Source organism: Rhinatrema bivittatum, chromosome 9 (genome assembly GCF_901001135.1).
Source record: "Rhinatrema bivittatum chromosome 9, aRhiBiv1.1, whole genome shotgun sequence".
Taxonomy (NCBI): domain Eukaryota; kingdom Metazoa; phylum Chordata; class Amphibia; order Gymnophiona; family Rhinatrematidae; genus Rhinatrema; species Rhinatrema bivittatum.
The window spans coordinates 227660274-227677223 of NC_042623.1; the positions used below are offsets into that span (position 1 = coordinate 227660274).

General features: G+C 45.4%; 1 protein-coding gene across 1 annotated transcript in view; it reads right to left on the bottom strand.

Moving 5' to 3' along the window:
• The window catches only part of LOC115099257 (probable cation-transporting ATPase 13A4), a 257489-nt gene that overhangs the window by 67713 nt on the left and 172826 nt on the right, over positions 1-16950 (bottom strand). The window contains exons 21-23 of the mRNA XM_029616766.1: positions 16629-16708; positions 13297-13339; positions 12395-12504 (exon numbers count right to left, since the gene is read on the bottom strand). Of these exons, the coding sequence (XP_029472626.1) occupies positions 12395-12504; positions 13297-13339; positions 16629-16708 (233 nt within the window). The remainder of the gene's footprint in view (positions 1-12394; positions 12505-13296; positions 13340-16628; positions 16709-16950) is intronic.

The window sequence follows — 16950 nt, forward strand, 5'->3', positions numbered from 1 at the left end:
GTGCCATATCCCTAGCTGGTCCCTCCTTATGGAACGCTATGCCCACCCACCTACGCCTTGAAACGTGCCCTAAGAAATTCCGACAGAACCTCAAGACTTGGTTGTTCACACGAACTTATACCTGAGCCACCTCTCCTTGAGCCACCCTTCCTTTTCTCCCCTGCCCCCATCCGCCCCTTTCTCCCTCTCCCCCCCCCCAAACCCTTTCCCCGCCCTAAGGTCCCTTCTTAAACCCCCTCTCGTATCTCCTCCCACTGTATTACTATTGTACATGTTATAATTAATATTTATGTTTTTTACCTCGAATTTACTTGTACAGCATATCCTTGGTTTCCCTTATCCTTCTACCCCTCCTTCCCAGCTCTCCCAATATATTCCTTTTACACCCCTTACCCCCTCCCCCCCCCCCCCCCCCCCCTCTCTAGTTACTTTACTCAGTTTCTATGTAAAGCCCTGTTGGCTATTTTTGTTCTATGGAAACCGATGTGATGTCTTCCAAACGAATGTCGGTATATAAAAATTGTTAAATAAAATAAAAAATAAATAATAAATAAAAAAATGAGATCAGTTCTGAATGGTTGGGTGCAATGTGACAAACCAGTGGAACAGTTTGATGAGTTATTCTCCCCGGCAGGGGATCTCCGTGGATGGAAGATAGAATCAATGGCCTTGGGCAGAGATGAAGAGGAATGTGTAGTTCTTCCACTACATCTTGGAGGATAAAGTTCCCTCCTGCCCCCGAATCCACTAAAGCCAATGTAGAAAATCAGAGACCTTCAAGAACCAAGGAGACCTGTAGAGTGATTGGGGGAGCCAGGGAAGTGATGCCTAGAGTTATTCCCCCACATGAGCCTAGGCTTTGGAGTTTCCCGGACATGTTGGGCAACGAGCTATGAGATGACCTGCTTCTCCACAATACAGACAAAGACCTGCCTGGTGGCGTCTTTGCCGTTCTTCTGGAGAGAGGGGGCCACATCCTAATTGCATAGGTTCCTCGACCGTCCCTTCAGTAGTGGATGTAGTTCGCGGGACAGAGGCAATCGGGTGAGAGGAGGTAGGAACCGCCAGGGACCTTCTTGCGTTAGATCCCTCGCAAGCTCTTTCTTGTAGTCGGCGATCGATCCGGGTTACCAAGTCCACAATAGAGTCCAATGATCGAGGTAACTCTCGGGCTGCCATCTCGTCTTTTATTCTGGATGACAGGCCCTCCAAATATATAGATCGTAGACAATTCTCCTCCCAATGGAGTTCAGATGCCAGTGTTCTAAATTTAATGGTATAGTCCGCCAGTGGTCGACTTCCTTGCCGAAGTTGTAGAAGCTTGGAGCCAGTGACCACCTGTTTCCCTGGGTCATCAAATACTGCTTGAAACAGTTCCAAAAACTTCGGGAGATCTTGTAAGACTGGATCCGACCGTCGCCAAAAAGGAGAAGCCCAAGCCAGGGCTTTACCCTCTAATAGAGACAGGATATATGTAGTCTTTGTAAGGTCATCCGGGAACAAAGAGGGTTGAAGATGAAAAGCGCATGCTGCACTGGTCGAGGAATCCTTGGCACAGGCGAGGATCACCGGCATAGCATGGAGGAATAGGTAAAGGAATCGTAGGCCGGGTATTACTCGGCATTTCCAATGGTACTGGAGGGGGAACTGCCTGAGCAGCCACCATCGAATCAAGATGTGCGTTGAGTCGTTCCAAGGAAGATGCCATGGACTCCAATATATGTTGCTGCTCCATGACCTTTTGGGCTAGTCCTGGAATGGCTTGTTGAGTTGAGGCCTTTGCCAGGTCCATGACCTTGGTATTCTGTTATAAATCAGAAGGTGGACCTCTGTTCCGAGGTAGAGTCAGCACTACCTAAAAGGAAGAATCCCCTTAGGTCTCTACCGTCGGAGGGCGAGGCCAAATGCTGTAGCTGTAGAACGAGTCGTCTGCAAGACCACGCTGCCGAGCCTGGCCGTGGCGGCAGCCACCGGAGAAAGTGGAAGAGGGCTGCCTGCAACCGTAGGAGCCCTTGACGATGCCCGACACCTTGGGTAATTATTTCTTTCGCGACCACTGGCCCGGCCCTAATTGCGGCCTGCTGCGGCCGGCGGTGCTAACACTGCCATCCTGCTTGTACTCAGAGAAATCTATGGTATTGTCACACAAGGGTCAAAAGGCAAAAAAGTCAAACTACCTCTTCATCACAGTAATGCAAAACATACACAAGAAGAGGACCTATTCAACAAATAAATTCATTTATTCATATGTACCAATAACCTATCTAACATTAAAATCTCTCTAACACACTCATCCATCACACATACACCCACATATAAAATCAATATTCATCATTAAACATGAAATATACTGTATACAATGTATATAATTTTGTAATTATACAATGTAAATGTTTAAATCTGATTTAATTTTTTAATTTTTAACTATTTAATAATTTATATAAAGTGCTAATATTGATCCTGAAAATCCAGATTATATGATGAACTGCTATTAGTCCAAAAGGTCCAACAAAGATCTTCATTTCACCAGATTTATCTCAAAGGCTTCTTCAGGGATAGACTTAAACATTGAAAGACAACCAACATATTCCCAAACGATATTACATTTCTTCCTAATAAATCATTTACATTTCTTCCTGATTCTTTCCAACAGATGTCTTTAATAACGTCATCAACTCTTCAGAAGTCTTCAACGAAATGCTTATGCGATCAATCACAATTATTCATACCAAATCCCAACAGGGAATTCATCTTCAAAAATCTAAATAAACATTAATGAAAACAAAATAATCATCTTACTCAAGGATAGATATCTTATTAACATGCAAAAAACTCAAAGAATTTCTACTATTTACTACCTACTTGCTCAGTGTATATTCCCGGTCTCAGATCCATTACTTCACACGCCCAAATACCCACTCTCAACTCCTCATATAGTGAGCTTGTAAGGACTATATCCCCAATTAATATCTAATTCTACAAAGACATAACAAAAAATATTACTTACTACCCACACTCCAAATCAAAAACCAGAGTAACCTACAATACCTTCAGAAGTCTTCAGCAGAATGCTTACACGATGAATCACGATTATTCATACCAAGTCCCAACAGGGAATTCACCATCTATAACATGAAAAATGTATCTAAATGGTCAGATCTTTTCCCAATAAACCAACAAACTTATAGTCACTATCATAGAACATACAATACCTTCAAAAATTCTTCAGATGAATAATTGTACGATCAATTAGTATGTTTCATAACACATCATTTCCCGGAAGGGATTCACCATCTATAACATATAACGTTGAATGATCAAACACTTTCCCATTGAGCTAATGAATATACATCAACTCACCAACGCGATCTCTCAACGGACACCTACCCGGAAGTGACATCTACTTCACGTTTGAAAAAGAGCGTAATTGACGTCCAACTCCCATTCCTTGTATTATATATACTCACAGCGATCAGCTGACCCACACTATCCATGCCTTTAAAGTCAAACATTTTCCAAAAACCCAAACCTTACTCACAAAAATGCATTCCACTCAACCGGACCATTAAGTCCGTGTGGGATCGTGGTATTCCATTTAAAAATGAAACTTTGTTCCGCAGGTCGCAAAGCCCTGGACAAATCTCCACCATTCTTCAAACAGATTTTCTTGATAACAAAAAACCTAATATCCTTCCATGAATGATCAAACTCACTCCAGTGATCTACCAGAGGAGCATGTTCTTTTAATGCCTTGATCCGGCTGTGATGCTCTATAATACAAATTCTCACCGGTCTACAAGTTTGTCCCACATATATTAAGCCACATGGGCATTGAATAATATACACAACTCCACTACTTTCACATGAAAACAAACCAGGTAACGTATAAGTATAATTCATATTTGGTGGATGAAAACTTTGACATTGAAGAACATGTTGGCAAACCGAACAAGATCCACAGGGGATCTGGCCCTGAACCTGATTGCTCTCTATACCCCTAATGGTGGATCCCTTCAGTCTTTCACGTAAAGATTGACGTTTTTTTATGGCAAAGATTGGGAGTTGATCAAAGATCTTTAAAGGAGATAATATATACCAATGCTTCAAAATAGAGCTTTTTATTTCAGAGGTTTTCATAGAAAAAGGAACGGTGCATATAACTCTCGACGGACTATCTTTATTACTAGGTAAGAAAAGGTTCTCCCTGGTCGCATACAGAGCTCTTTTGTATGCCTTCTTTATACAGGAATTAGAGTACCCCCGAGCTCTAAATCTATCCCACAATTTTTGAGCTTGGATCTTAAAATCCAATTTAGAGCTACATAAGCGCCTATAACGTAAGAATTGTCCCACGGGAATGTTATTTTTTAACCTTTTCGGATGAAAACTCTCGTAATGTAGTAAGGTGTTTTTGTCTGTCTTTTTTCTGTACACCGTAGTAACCAATTTTCCTCCATGATTGAAAACTTGTGTGTCCAAACAATTGACTGTATTGGAATGTATGGACGTAGTGAATTTTAAATGAACATCACTTGAATTCAAGATCACTAAAAATTGATTAAGTTCATCTCCTGAACCACACCATACAAAAAATAAATAGTCAATATATCGCTTCCAACACAGAACCTTTGAAAACCATTCAGAAGAGTATATATATCTCTGTTCAAAGTGAGAGACATATAGACAAGCTACACTAGGTGCCATAGGGGATCCCATGGGGATCCCCTTGACCTGTAAATATAACTGATCATTGTAACTAAAGATGTTAGAGGTAAGAGTGATCTCCGCAATAGTCAATAGAAATTGAATTCTACGAGCAGATAGCTGATTTTTCTTAAGTTCTATTTCCACAACCTGTAATGCTTCCCTCTGCGGTATGCTCGTATATAACGCCGCAATATCTGCCGTAACTAACAACCAATTACTTTCTACATAGGGAAGATTAGACAACTGTATAAGAAAATCTGACGTATCCCGAACGTAAGACTCAATATTAGATACATTAGTTTGTAAATTGTAATCTAATAATTTGGCCAAAGGTTCCAAAATTGTGCCAATTCCAGCAACAATTGGCCTACCTGGTGGTTTCTCCAACGTTTTATGAACCTTTGGAAGAATGTAGAGATTACTTACCTGATAATCTCGTTTTCCTTAGTGTATGCAGATGGACTCAAAACAAGTGGGTATAGTGTGCTCGTGCTAGCAGTTGGAGACGGATCTGACGTCAGCACGGGTACATATACCCCAGCAGGAAGTGCAGCAATTCAGTAATCTTCCTTGCAAAAGCTTTATGGATATATGTGTAACTGACCGATCGATTAAATGAACAGGATTACCCTGACCGATTGATAGTAGCTGGAGACTGCCAGTGTTCTCAACCAGAAGGCGTCGACACCCGGCAGGGTGGATGCCCTATTATAAGAAAAACATGGCTTACCGTGAGTCGGTGAATCCCCATGTATGCCGGCAGCCGGGCGGGATGCTGAGTCCATCTGCATACACTAAGGAAAAGGAGTTTATCAGGTAAGTAATCTCAACATTTCCTAGCGTGTAGCAGATGGATTCAAAACAAGTGGGATGTACAAAAGCTACTCCCGGACTGGGCGGGAGGCTGCCCGAGGTCCGTTCAGGATTGCCCTCGCAAATGATGTGTCCTCCCTGGCCTGGACGTCCAGATGGTAGAATCTGGAGAAGGTATGGAGGGAGGACCACGTCGCCGCTTTGCATATCTCTGCAGGCGACAGCATCCTAGTTTCTGCCCAAGAGGCCGCTTGCGCTTTGGTAGAGTGAGCCTTGATCCGTAGAGGTGGTGGTTTTCCCGCTTCTACGTAGGCCGCCTTTATAACTTCTTTGATCCAGCGGGCGATGGTTGCCCGGGAGGCCGCTTCCCCTTGCCTCTTCCCGCTGTGAAGGACAAACAGGTGGTCCGTCTTTCGTACTGCTTCTGACATTTCCAGGTATCTGAACAGCAGCCTGCCGATGTCAAGATGGCGTAGTATTCGACCTTCTTCTGACTTCTTCAAACCTTCCGTGGTAGGCAAGGATATGGTTTGGTTGAGGTGGAAGTGTGAGACTACTTTGGGTATGAAGGAAGGAACCGTGTGAAGATGGATAGCCTCTGGAGTGATTCTGAGAAACGGATCACGGTAGGACAGTGCTTGTAGCTCTGAGATGCGGAGTGCTGAGCATACAGCCAGCAGGAACACCATCTTCAAGGTTAACAAATGGAAGGACAGGCCTCAAAGTGGTCTGAAGGCGTGTCCCGCTAGAAATTCCAAAACTAGGTTGAGGTTCCACAGGGGTACTGGCCACTTCAGTGGCGGGCGAATGTGTTTGACTCCTTTCAGGAAACGGGAAACGTCTGGGTGTGTGGCGATGCTGTTGCCGTCACTCCGGGGACCATAGCAGGATAGCGCTGCCACTTGAACCTTGATGGAATTGAGGGGCAGACCCTTCTGAAGTCCATCTTGCAGGAAATCCAAAATGATAGGGATCTTAGCGGCATGTGGATTGGTGCTGTGAGTTTCGCACCAGGCTTCAAATACTCTCCAGATCCTTATATATGTTAGTGATGTGGAGAACTTGCGTGCTCGGAGGAGTGTATCTATTACCGGCCCAGAGTATCCCCTTTTCTTCAGTCTAGCCCTCTCAATGGCCAGACCGTAAGAGAGAATTGAGCTGGATCCTCGTGGAGGATGGGACCTTGCCGCAGCAGGTCCCTGTGTGGAGGCAAGGGTAATGGATTCCCTGCCAGTAGTCTTCTCATGTCTGCATATCAGGGTCTTCTTGGCCAGTCCGGGGCCACTAGAAGAACTAGGCCTCTGTGCCACTGAATCTTGTGTATAATGGCGCCCAGAGGGGCCATGGAGGAAAGGCATATAGCAGGATCCCCGGAGGCCATGGCTGTACCAGGGCATCGATCCCCTGGGATAGAGGATCCCGCCTGCGGCTGAAATATCTGTGTACGTGAGCGTTGGACCTGTCCGCTAGTAGGTCCATGCCCGGCGTCCCCAGTAATCCACAATCATCTGGAAAGCTGTGGGCGACAGCTGCCATTCCCCCGGATTTAGGCTTTCTCTGCTGAGGAAGTCTGCCGCGGTGTTGTCCTTCCCGGCGATGTGGACGGCGGAGATGTCCTCGAGATTTGCTTCCGCCCAAGACATCAGGGGGGCTATTTCTAGGGATACCTGTCGGCTTCTGGTTCCGCACTGTCGGTTGATGTATGCCACTGTGGTGGCGTTGTCTGACATCACTCTGACTGCTCTGTTGCAAAGTCTGTGGGCAAATCGCAGGCATGCTAGCCTGACTGCCCGTGCCTCTAGTCGGTTGATGTTCCACCCCGACTCTCCTCTGTTCCACTGCCCTTGGGCGGTGAGTTCTTCGCAGTGTGCTCCCCATCCATTCAGGCTGGCATCTGTCGTGAGCAGGGTCCAGGTTGGGGAGGACATTCTCGACCCCCGGCTCATGTGGCCGGGCTGCAACCACCATCGTAGCTGATTCCGCACTCTGGCTGGTAGAGGTAGGTGTACGGTGTAGTTCTGTGATCGAGGGCTCCACCGAGATAGGAGGGCACGTTGTAATGGTCTCATATGAGCCCGCGCCCATGGTATCACCTCCAAAGTGGATGCCATAAGGCCGAGGACCTATAGGTAATCCCAAGCTGTGGGCCGGGTGGTGCTCAGCAGGGCCAGCAGACGATTCCGGAGCTTTGATCTCCTCTTGGAGGTCAGACTGATCTTGTCTTCCTGGGTGTCGAATTGGACTCCTAGGTATTCCAGCGACTGAGACGGCTGTAGGGAACTCTTGTTCAAGTTTACTACCCAACCTAGGCTTTCCAGAAGAGCTATAACTCTGTTGGTTGCCTGGTGGCTCTCCTCCGGTGACTTCGCCCTGATCAGCCAATCGTCCAGGTAGGGATGGACGAGGATTCCTTCCTTCCGGAGGGCTGCCGTCACTACTACTATGACCTTGGTAAAGGTCCGCGGCGCGGTGGCTAACCCGAAGGGTAAAACTCGGAACTGGAAGTGTTGGTTCAGGACTTTGAAGCGTAAGTAGCGCTGGTGATCCCGATGGATTGGGATATGCAAGTAGGCTTCCGACCGATCTAGGGATGTAAGAAACTCCCCTGGCTGTACTGAATTTTTGACAGACCGCAGGGTTTCCATGCGAAAGCTGGGGACCCGTAGGTGTCGGTTGACTGACTTGAGGTCCAGGATGGGCCTGAAAGTGCCCTCCTTCTTGGGCACTATGAAATAAATGGAATAATGCCCAGAATTTATCTCCCCTGCAGGCACTGGGATTATGGCTTTTAGGGACAGGAGCCTCTACAAGGTAACTTCTAGTGCCGTCCTCTTGAGGGGTGAACAAGGAGAAACTTGTCCAGCGGGAGTCGAAGAAAGTCCAGGTAGTACCCTTCTCGGATGATGGCGAGGACCCACTGGTCCGAGGTAATCTCGACCCACCTGCGGTAGAAGAGGGTTAGCCTGCCCCTATGGCTGCTACCCCCGGATGGGTCGGCTGATTGTCATTGTGGGGTATGGCCGGGACCCGAACCCGAGCCGGTTCCCCTCTTGTTGCGCTTAGTCCGAAAGGACTGGTTCCTGGCCTGCGGACGAGGTGCTTGGAGCGAGTCCTGTAAGGGTTGAAGCGCTGAGAGTTTCTACCTCTGGATGGTCTAGGAAAAGGGTGCTGGCTCCTCCTTGGCCTGTCTTCTGGTAGACGGGGTAATGGAGAGGCGCCCCATTTATTGGCCAGTTTCTCGAGGTCGCTGCTGAACAGGAGGGATCCCTTAAAGGGCATTCTCGTGAGACGTGTCTTGGAAGAGGAGTCGGCCGACCAATTACGTAGCAATAGCTGCCTCCTGGCTGCCACTGCGGATGATACTCCCTTGGCTGCCGTACGGACTAGGTCGGAGGCTGCGTCAGTGAGGAATGAGAAAGCTGATTCCATCTCTTCTCCCGGGGTGTTATTCCTAGCCTGTGATAAACAGAAATGCGTCACCATGGTGCAGCAGGTCGCAATTCGTAGGGACATGGCTGCCACCTCAAAAGCTTGTTTCAGAATGGCGTCCATGCGCCGGTCACGTGTATCCTTGAGGGCCGTCCCCCCTTCCACTGGAATGGTGATGCTTCACAATTGCGCTTACTATGGCGTCTACCTGAGGGCACGCCAGCATTTCCTTAGCTGCTGGGTCTAAGGGGTACAAGCCAGCCAAGACCCTACCCCCTTTGAATGAGGCCTCCGGCGCATTCCATTCCAGATCAATTAGCTGCTGTGCTGCTTGTAGGAGGGGAAAATGGTGAGTCCTTTGATGCAGGCCCTCTAACAGGGGGTTCATTCTCGGTTCCCCTGGGGTGTCATGGCCCGGAAGAGCCAGTTCCGACAGGCATTGAGAGATCAGGCCTGGGAGATCCTCTTTCAGAAAGAAGCGCCTCATGGTCCAATATGGTTCAATCCCCGAGGGAAATTCTCCCTCCTCAGGGGCTCTTCGTCTTCCTCAGGCCAATCTGAATCCCCATAAGTGGGGGTTCCAGGTGGCGAGTGGCCGTGCCTAGGCCTTGAGGGTCCAGGGGCCGGGTCATCCGGTACGTATGGACCCATTCGGGGCGCAGCCTGCATTGTGACAAAGGTATGAATCCCCTTGAATAATTCCACCCAGGAAAGCGAAGCCGGATCTGGCCTTGGGGGCACCAGGTCTCTTGGGTTCCCTGGCAGCTCCCCGCTGCCTGCTAGGTCCGCGGTGTTCCCTGAGGAACTGGCAAGTATGCTGGGCTGCGACCGGTCCTGGCCTGGAACTCCCAGGGCCTCTTCACATTGGGCACATAGGGAGTCTGCTTCCTCGCTCTGTGTGACTCTGAGGTTGCATGCAGAGCAGAGGCTTATGCCTGATTCTGGAGGTGCCGGCTCCGCTGATGCATGGGCTCTCTTACGCTCCATCTCGTCTGTTAACTCAGCTAGAGTCTGCGCTTTGTAATATGCGCAAAAGATGTGCGCCTACCAATATGCGCTTATCCACGTGCGCCTGTCCACGTGCGCTTATCAACGTGCGCCTATGAACGTGCACCTATGAACGTGTGCCTATCAGCGGGCGCGCCTATCAGCGGGCGCCTATGAACGTGCGCCTATCAGCGGGCGCCGCTTCGCTTAGCAACGGGCGCCTAACAGTATGCGCTGAGCAATGGGCGCCGAACAGTATGCGCTTAGCAACAGGCTCCTAACAGTATGTGCTTAGCAACAGGCTCCTAACAGTATGCGCTTAGCGACATGCGCCTATCCACGTAGCGACATGCGTCTATTGTGCGGTGACGAACCAGGACAGAAGGCGTCGGTAAGCAGACAGGCAAAAATGGCAACCCCCTTAGCGGGTTGCCACGTAGGCAGACTCTGCTACTCCTCGGTTCCTCGGAGACCAACAAGTAAAGATGTACGCCTTACCTTGTCTTCGGCGCTTCCCGGCTGCGACCCGGGCAGTCTTCGGCTGCGGGGGGAGAGGGTGATTACCGTCACCGCCACGCTCGAGGAGGTGCACCCGCTACCTCTAGGCCGCGCCCGAACTCGTCTCGCTCGGGGTCACGTCCACGCCGGGACCGAGGCTGCCTCTATGCCACGCCCGAGCCCTTCTCACCCGGGGGCTAGGTCCCTGCCACGAATCGGCCACCGGACCGAGGCTCTTACCTCCGAGGGACCATGGAAATCGCCTCGGGAAACTCAACTGGGGGAGGGACCGAATGGTATCACCGCAGGAGTGCAGGGCTCGTCGTCAGATAGGTTTCTTCTATGAATTTAGTCGTTAGAATTTGGAAACACGCTCAGCGAGCATGAGGGAACTCCAAACTGCTTTGGAGACGGAAATTACTGAATTGCTGCACTTCCTGCGGGGGTATATGTACCCGTGCTGACGTCAGATCAGTCTCCAACTGCTAGCACGAGCACACTATACCCACTTGTTTTGAGTCCATCTACTACACGCTAGGAAATATAAAAATAAGCAGCTGTAGGATGAGCTACTGTGAGAAATTTGTGTTCCTGCTCCGATATACCGATCTGACCATTTAGATACATTTTTCATGTTATAGATGGTGAATTCCCTGTTGGGACTTGGTATGAATAATCGTGATTGATCGTGTAAGCATTCTGCTGAAGACTTCTGAAGGTATTGTAGGTTACTCTGGTTTTTGATTTGGAGTGTGGGTAGTAAGTAATATTTTTCGTTATGTCTTTGTAGAATTAGATATTAATTGGGGATATAGTCCTTACAAGCTCACTATATGAGGAGTTGAGAGTGGATATTTGGGCGTGTGACGTAATGGATCTGAGACCGGGAATATACACTGAGCAAGTAGGTAGTAAATAGTAGAAATTTTTTGGGTTTTTTGCATGTTAATAAGGTATCTATCCTTGAGTAAGATGATTATTTTGTTTTCATTAATGTTTATTTAGATTTTTGAAGATGATGAATTCCCTGTTGGGATTTGGTATGAATAATTGTGATTGATCGCATAAGCATTTCGTTGAAGACTTCTGAAGAGTTGACGTTATTAGAGACATCTGTTGGAAAGAATCAGGAAGAAATGTAAAGGATTTATTAGGAAGAAATATATCGTTTGGGAATATGTTGGTTGTCTTTCGATGTTTAAGTCCATCCCTGAAGAAGCCTTTGAGATAAATCTGGCAAAATGAAGACCTTTGTTGGACTTTTTGGACTAACATCAGTTCATCATATAATCTGGATTTTCAGGATCAATATTAGCACTTTATATAAATTATTAAATATTTAAAAATTCAGATTTAAACATTTACATTGTATAATTACAAAATTATACACATTGTATACAGTATATTTCATGTTTAATGATGAATATTGATTTTATATGTGGGTGTATGTGTGATGGATGAGTGTGTTAGAGAGACTTTAATGTTAGATAGGTTATTGGTACATATGAATACATGAATTTATTTGTTGAATAGGTCCTCTTCTTGTGTATGTTTTGTACTCAGAGAAAGGCAGGATATCAGGTCCCACTAAATATATAAGTAGCTCCATCCTCTAGCCATTTTCCCAACAGATGAAAGGAGAAAAGTTATGGATAATTTACAAAACTGAAGGGAGAATCAGAAACTAAAATTTTCTAGGTGAAATTGTCCAGAAAATCTCCAGGTTTTAAAGGTTTTAAAGGTGAAACAATTCAAAATCGGGTTCCAGGTGCCACACAGCAAGAAATAGTTTATTTTCAATATTTTAAATGCCTTTGGAAAAAATAGAAACATTATTCATGCCCATCACTGGTCCTGGTGGGTAGGTGCACAGCCACTTTTACTGTTGATCTGCATTATTCCATTGTACTAAACCCATTTCAACTATAACACAAGGATGCAGGGCAAGACATGAACTTACTTGATGAGTTGTGGGACGCACTCTATGTTGGGAGTCTTTGAGGTGAAGGGCGAGGCCACAGATGCCTCCTGTTCTGACAGGGAAATCCCAGCATGGGCCACTTTGAGTGCCTGGAATGAAACTTAATTTTTAAAATATTCTTATCTGATATAAAAAATAAAATAGAATAAAATAAATTACATGCTAGCTCATTGGCCTCTACTGCATTTCACTAAAGTGACATGAAAAAAATATGAAGCAAAAGCACCAAAAGCTTTGAGGAAAAAATTCATGAAAAATGTCCATTAACAAACTTTTTTTTTTTTTGCTATAAAATTTTTAGACAGAAAAATTTTGGACAAAACAAGCAAACAAAGTAAAAAAGTGCCTTTTTTGCTAAAGTTTTTAACCAAAACTGGAGTATTTCTCAGCATTCCATCTCCTGTGAGGAAAGTTTCTCATTACAGTCTACGATATACAAACAGATGATTATGCAGATGCTGTGGAATATTCCCAGGAGTATTGTACTTATTTATGCTTTGTTTTCTTTGCAGTGCTGGACTATTTTTAACGTCTGTGCACGAAGGAATTTCGTGCGATAGTTTAAACTAAGAACATCATCGTACCATACTTCCGACTCCTGTGTCCATCAAATTAAAGAAACTGATGTGCCAACAGGTGCTTGTCATTCTAGACACAAGAAAATGTATTTTCGACACCACTTCTGATCTCAGACTTTACATTGGACAACAGGGAACCCCTTCTCCCCACCTTTGATTTCTATTAAAATAATTTGATGATGTGCTTACTGACTAATGGGCCTGACTAATTCAAAATTTCCCCATAAAGCAGAAAATATATGCAAAAACTAAACCAAGCCCCAAACATCTCATGCGCTCAGCTATAAACGTGGCTGTACTTACTCCGCAGTCATTAGCTCCGTCTCCACACATACCCACAAAATAGCTAGAAGAAAACAAAATAAAAGAAAATCACAGCTGCAAACACTGGCTCTGTTCTGCTTTTGTGTCTTCTATTGCTCTTCTATCCTTTGAGCTAATCTATGTGGCTATCTATGGTGATATGTACAATATGTAGCATGGCACCAGACAATGATAGCCTGAGAAGAATGAACCATAGGGATGTGCTGTCTTTTTAAAAGAGTGAAAGAACAACATTTGTTGATTCATTTTTCTGTCATTTTGTTTCTATCATTTTAGTGTACACAAATCATTTAGCACACACTAGGGATATGCAGCCCTGTTTTATGTTGGTTCGTTTTTCATTTCTAGGGTTTTTTTTTTCTTTTTCATTTTTTTTGTTTCATTTTACTATTTATTTTAGCTAAGCTCATTTGCCAAACTGAAAGAAGCATTAAAAATAAAAATGTGCTCCTCAAAAAATAAAAAAAACCCTGAAGCAGGGTCTCCATGGGCCATTTTGGTTCAGATTAGCCATGTATGTAAAACGAATGCACATCACTAGCACACACGAAAATGACTGAAACAAAATCAATACAATACAAAAAACCCCAAAGCAAAACAAAATAAAATGAAAGCTTTTTCCATGCTCACCCATAGTAAACCATTATCTTTGATTCTGATGAGCAAGAGAAACCTGTAGATGTATTTGTGAGAAGCAGAGCAGTAACTTTCCAGCCCTGAGCCCTCCACCCGGTCTATTTTTGGCTGCTGCTGCATGTTCATAACTTTGTCTGTGAGCCCCAAAAATGACTTCACCATCTGTTCCTCAGTTTTAGCGAACTGGATTTTTGTCATCATGGATGGCAATCCAATGACCTCCACATATGAGGAAAAAGCCCGGAATTGTGTTAGGATATACTTTTCACTATTTTTGCCTGGTACCTCAGATACTGCTCCAAGTGGGGTTACATTGCCAAGGGCCTTCACTTGCAGTTACCAAGCTTTTCCCCACAAACTATATTTTAACCCTCTTCTCCTGTCTAGCTCAGTCATTGCAGCAGCAAGACTCAAAGAACCTGACTACATTTCCTCATGCATTTGATTGCTAACACAGTTGCATGATGGCTGGGACTTCCCTTAAACTGAGGGCTGTGAGCTCTAACCTACCCAGTCATTCCAATTCCAGTCCCTTTTGGTTCCAGGAATACGACTCATATTTGGGAATCAAACCAAAGCTGCTACTAGTAGAGAATGAGATATTATGAAAGAGAATCTCTCTCTGAAGGAAGAATTTTTATTTTTTTACTTTTATTTATTCATTAATCCATGATGTTTTCTCGCGAGAGGGGCCTTAATATAGCGGTGGAGTGTACATGTGATATTGTGTCTCATTGGTAAAAGTCCATTCAACAAAACAATGTGGCAGAGGCCTGTACCATGCGATGGCGGCCCCCAATGCATGGGTCAAAATTGCCTTAAAGGGCCATGCAGCCCAAGAAGTCAGCCCCACTAAAATAAAATAAAATGTCACTGGGGTCTTCTTAGACCCCCACCGCTCTCCCTGAGGCCAATTGAGGCAGCCTAGCATCCAAAAGTTTAAAAAATTAAGTCAAATCAGCTGCACGATGACGTGCCTGCCCCCCCCCCCCCCCAACTCCATATGTGTAGAAATCCCAAATAGATATCCTCCTACCCCCCTTTCCAATATATGAGTAGGCCAGTAGGGCACCACCCCATCAACCCTCCCACCTGCCCTCCTTTTAAAAAAAACAAGTAGGCCCGTAAGGGCCCCCCCCCCCAACCCCAAATGGGTCAAAAATCATTAGTAGTATAGTGAGAGAACCTACCCGTATCCCCACCCACCCCAAACCCCTCCCACATCCCCATATCTTAAAATGAGCAATTTAGGAAAAGTTGAGGGCCCGGGGCATCCCCTAGCCCTAGGTCCAGGCAGCATCATAATCTGGGGCAAGGGCCGGGAAACTCTGGTCCATTCTCCAGGCCTTGCCCCTGTCATGGGTCAGCACCATTTTGGATTATGGTGCCGACCGGGCCCAGGGTTAGGGGGCACTCCAGGCTTTCCACTTTGCCCAAATTGCTCATTTTAAGGTATGGGAGTGTGTTGGGGTTTGGGTGTGTGTGGTTAGCGTCTCCCAAATATTTTTATCCTGTTTGGGGTTGGGGGAGAAGAGGGGACCCTACTTTTATATTGGAAAGGGGGGGGGCAGGAGGGGCCATTTATTTGGTAGGGTCACTGTGCGGCTGTTTTGACTTATTTTTTTAACTTTTGGATGCCAGGCAACCTCAATTGGTAGCCCAGGAATGGGCAACAGTAGTCTAAGAAGACCCCAGTGACATTTATTTCTTTTAGTGGGGTTGACTTCTTGAGCCGCATGGCCCTTTAAATTTACTGCGGGACCATTGGGACCCATGTAGGGTCTTGATGCTCCCACAGCAGATTATCGTTTCTCAGGAAAATGTAGATAAAATAAAATGGCTAACAAATATCTAAGTCCGCCATGTTATTTTATTTACATAGGATTACCTAATCATGAGCTGCTTTGCACGGATCTGCAAAATTCTTGCATGCAAATGCCATGCAAAGCAGCTCATTGTAATAAGGGAGGGAATCAGGCCTATTGTATGCAAATTATTGTGAATACTGCTACAAAAGGGTTATATTGCAGGATATACCGCATTTATAGCGCAATATATGCTGTTTAATGTGTGTTAAAGCCCTAATGCAACTTCATGAATTTCTTTAAAAGTTTGTACCTGAGGCAATGGAAGGAAAAGTGACTTGCCCAAGGGCACAAGGAGTAGTAGGTAGGATTTGAAACCTGGCTTTCCTATTTCACAGCCCACTGCTCTAACTACTGGGCTGCTCCTCCACCATTTTTTTTCTCTTTCTAAAATATGTCTCTGGTTGAACTCATTTCAGTAGTGAGCTAAGGCATCTCACCTATGTTCCCCCTGATGTTATTAAAAAATTAAAGACTTCTAGTCTCCAAAATTCATAGACATTAAAAAGTAAAACAACAGTAAATGTTTGTGAAGCACAGAGGGATATCTCCTAAATTTACCCAAATATCTTTTTTTTTTTTAAGAGATGAGAAAAAATATTGGGGGGAGGGGGAAGAGGGTCATATATCTTTATATATTCTGCCATGTATATGCCTCAGGAATTGTGCAGATGTGAAGCAGTAAAGAACTGAAAGCTCAGATATATAGTGTTTCAATGAAAAGATATGAAATATACTTTGTATAGAATAGAAAAAAACACACACATATGTGCAACATCATTTCAACCTGAAAAACAATGAAAATCCTACTCTAGCTTTTGAAATTCTTCGACCAAGCTTGATTTCTGCCCAGGAGACATTCTAGCAAACACCGTGCCATTCAATAATAGCTGCAAGGAAAAAAAAACAGCAGAATTGAGGGTGGAATCACATGGGTGGTGCTATTATACCCACACAGGATGTACTGATTGCATGCAAGTCACAGTGCCCATACCAGGGGCCTCCCCCCTCCTCCCACAATAGCAATCACTTAGAAAGTACAACCAATATATGACCCACAAAGTTCTAATTATCAGGCCGATACAGTACAGTGCGCTCCGACGGAGCCACTGTTAGCCTGCTCTTGGACGCG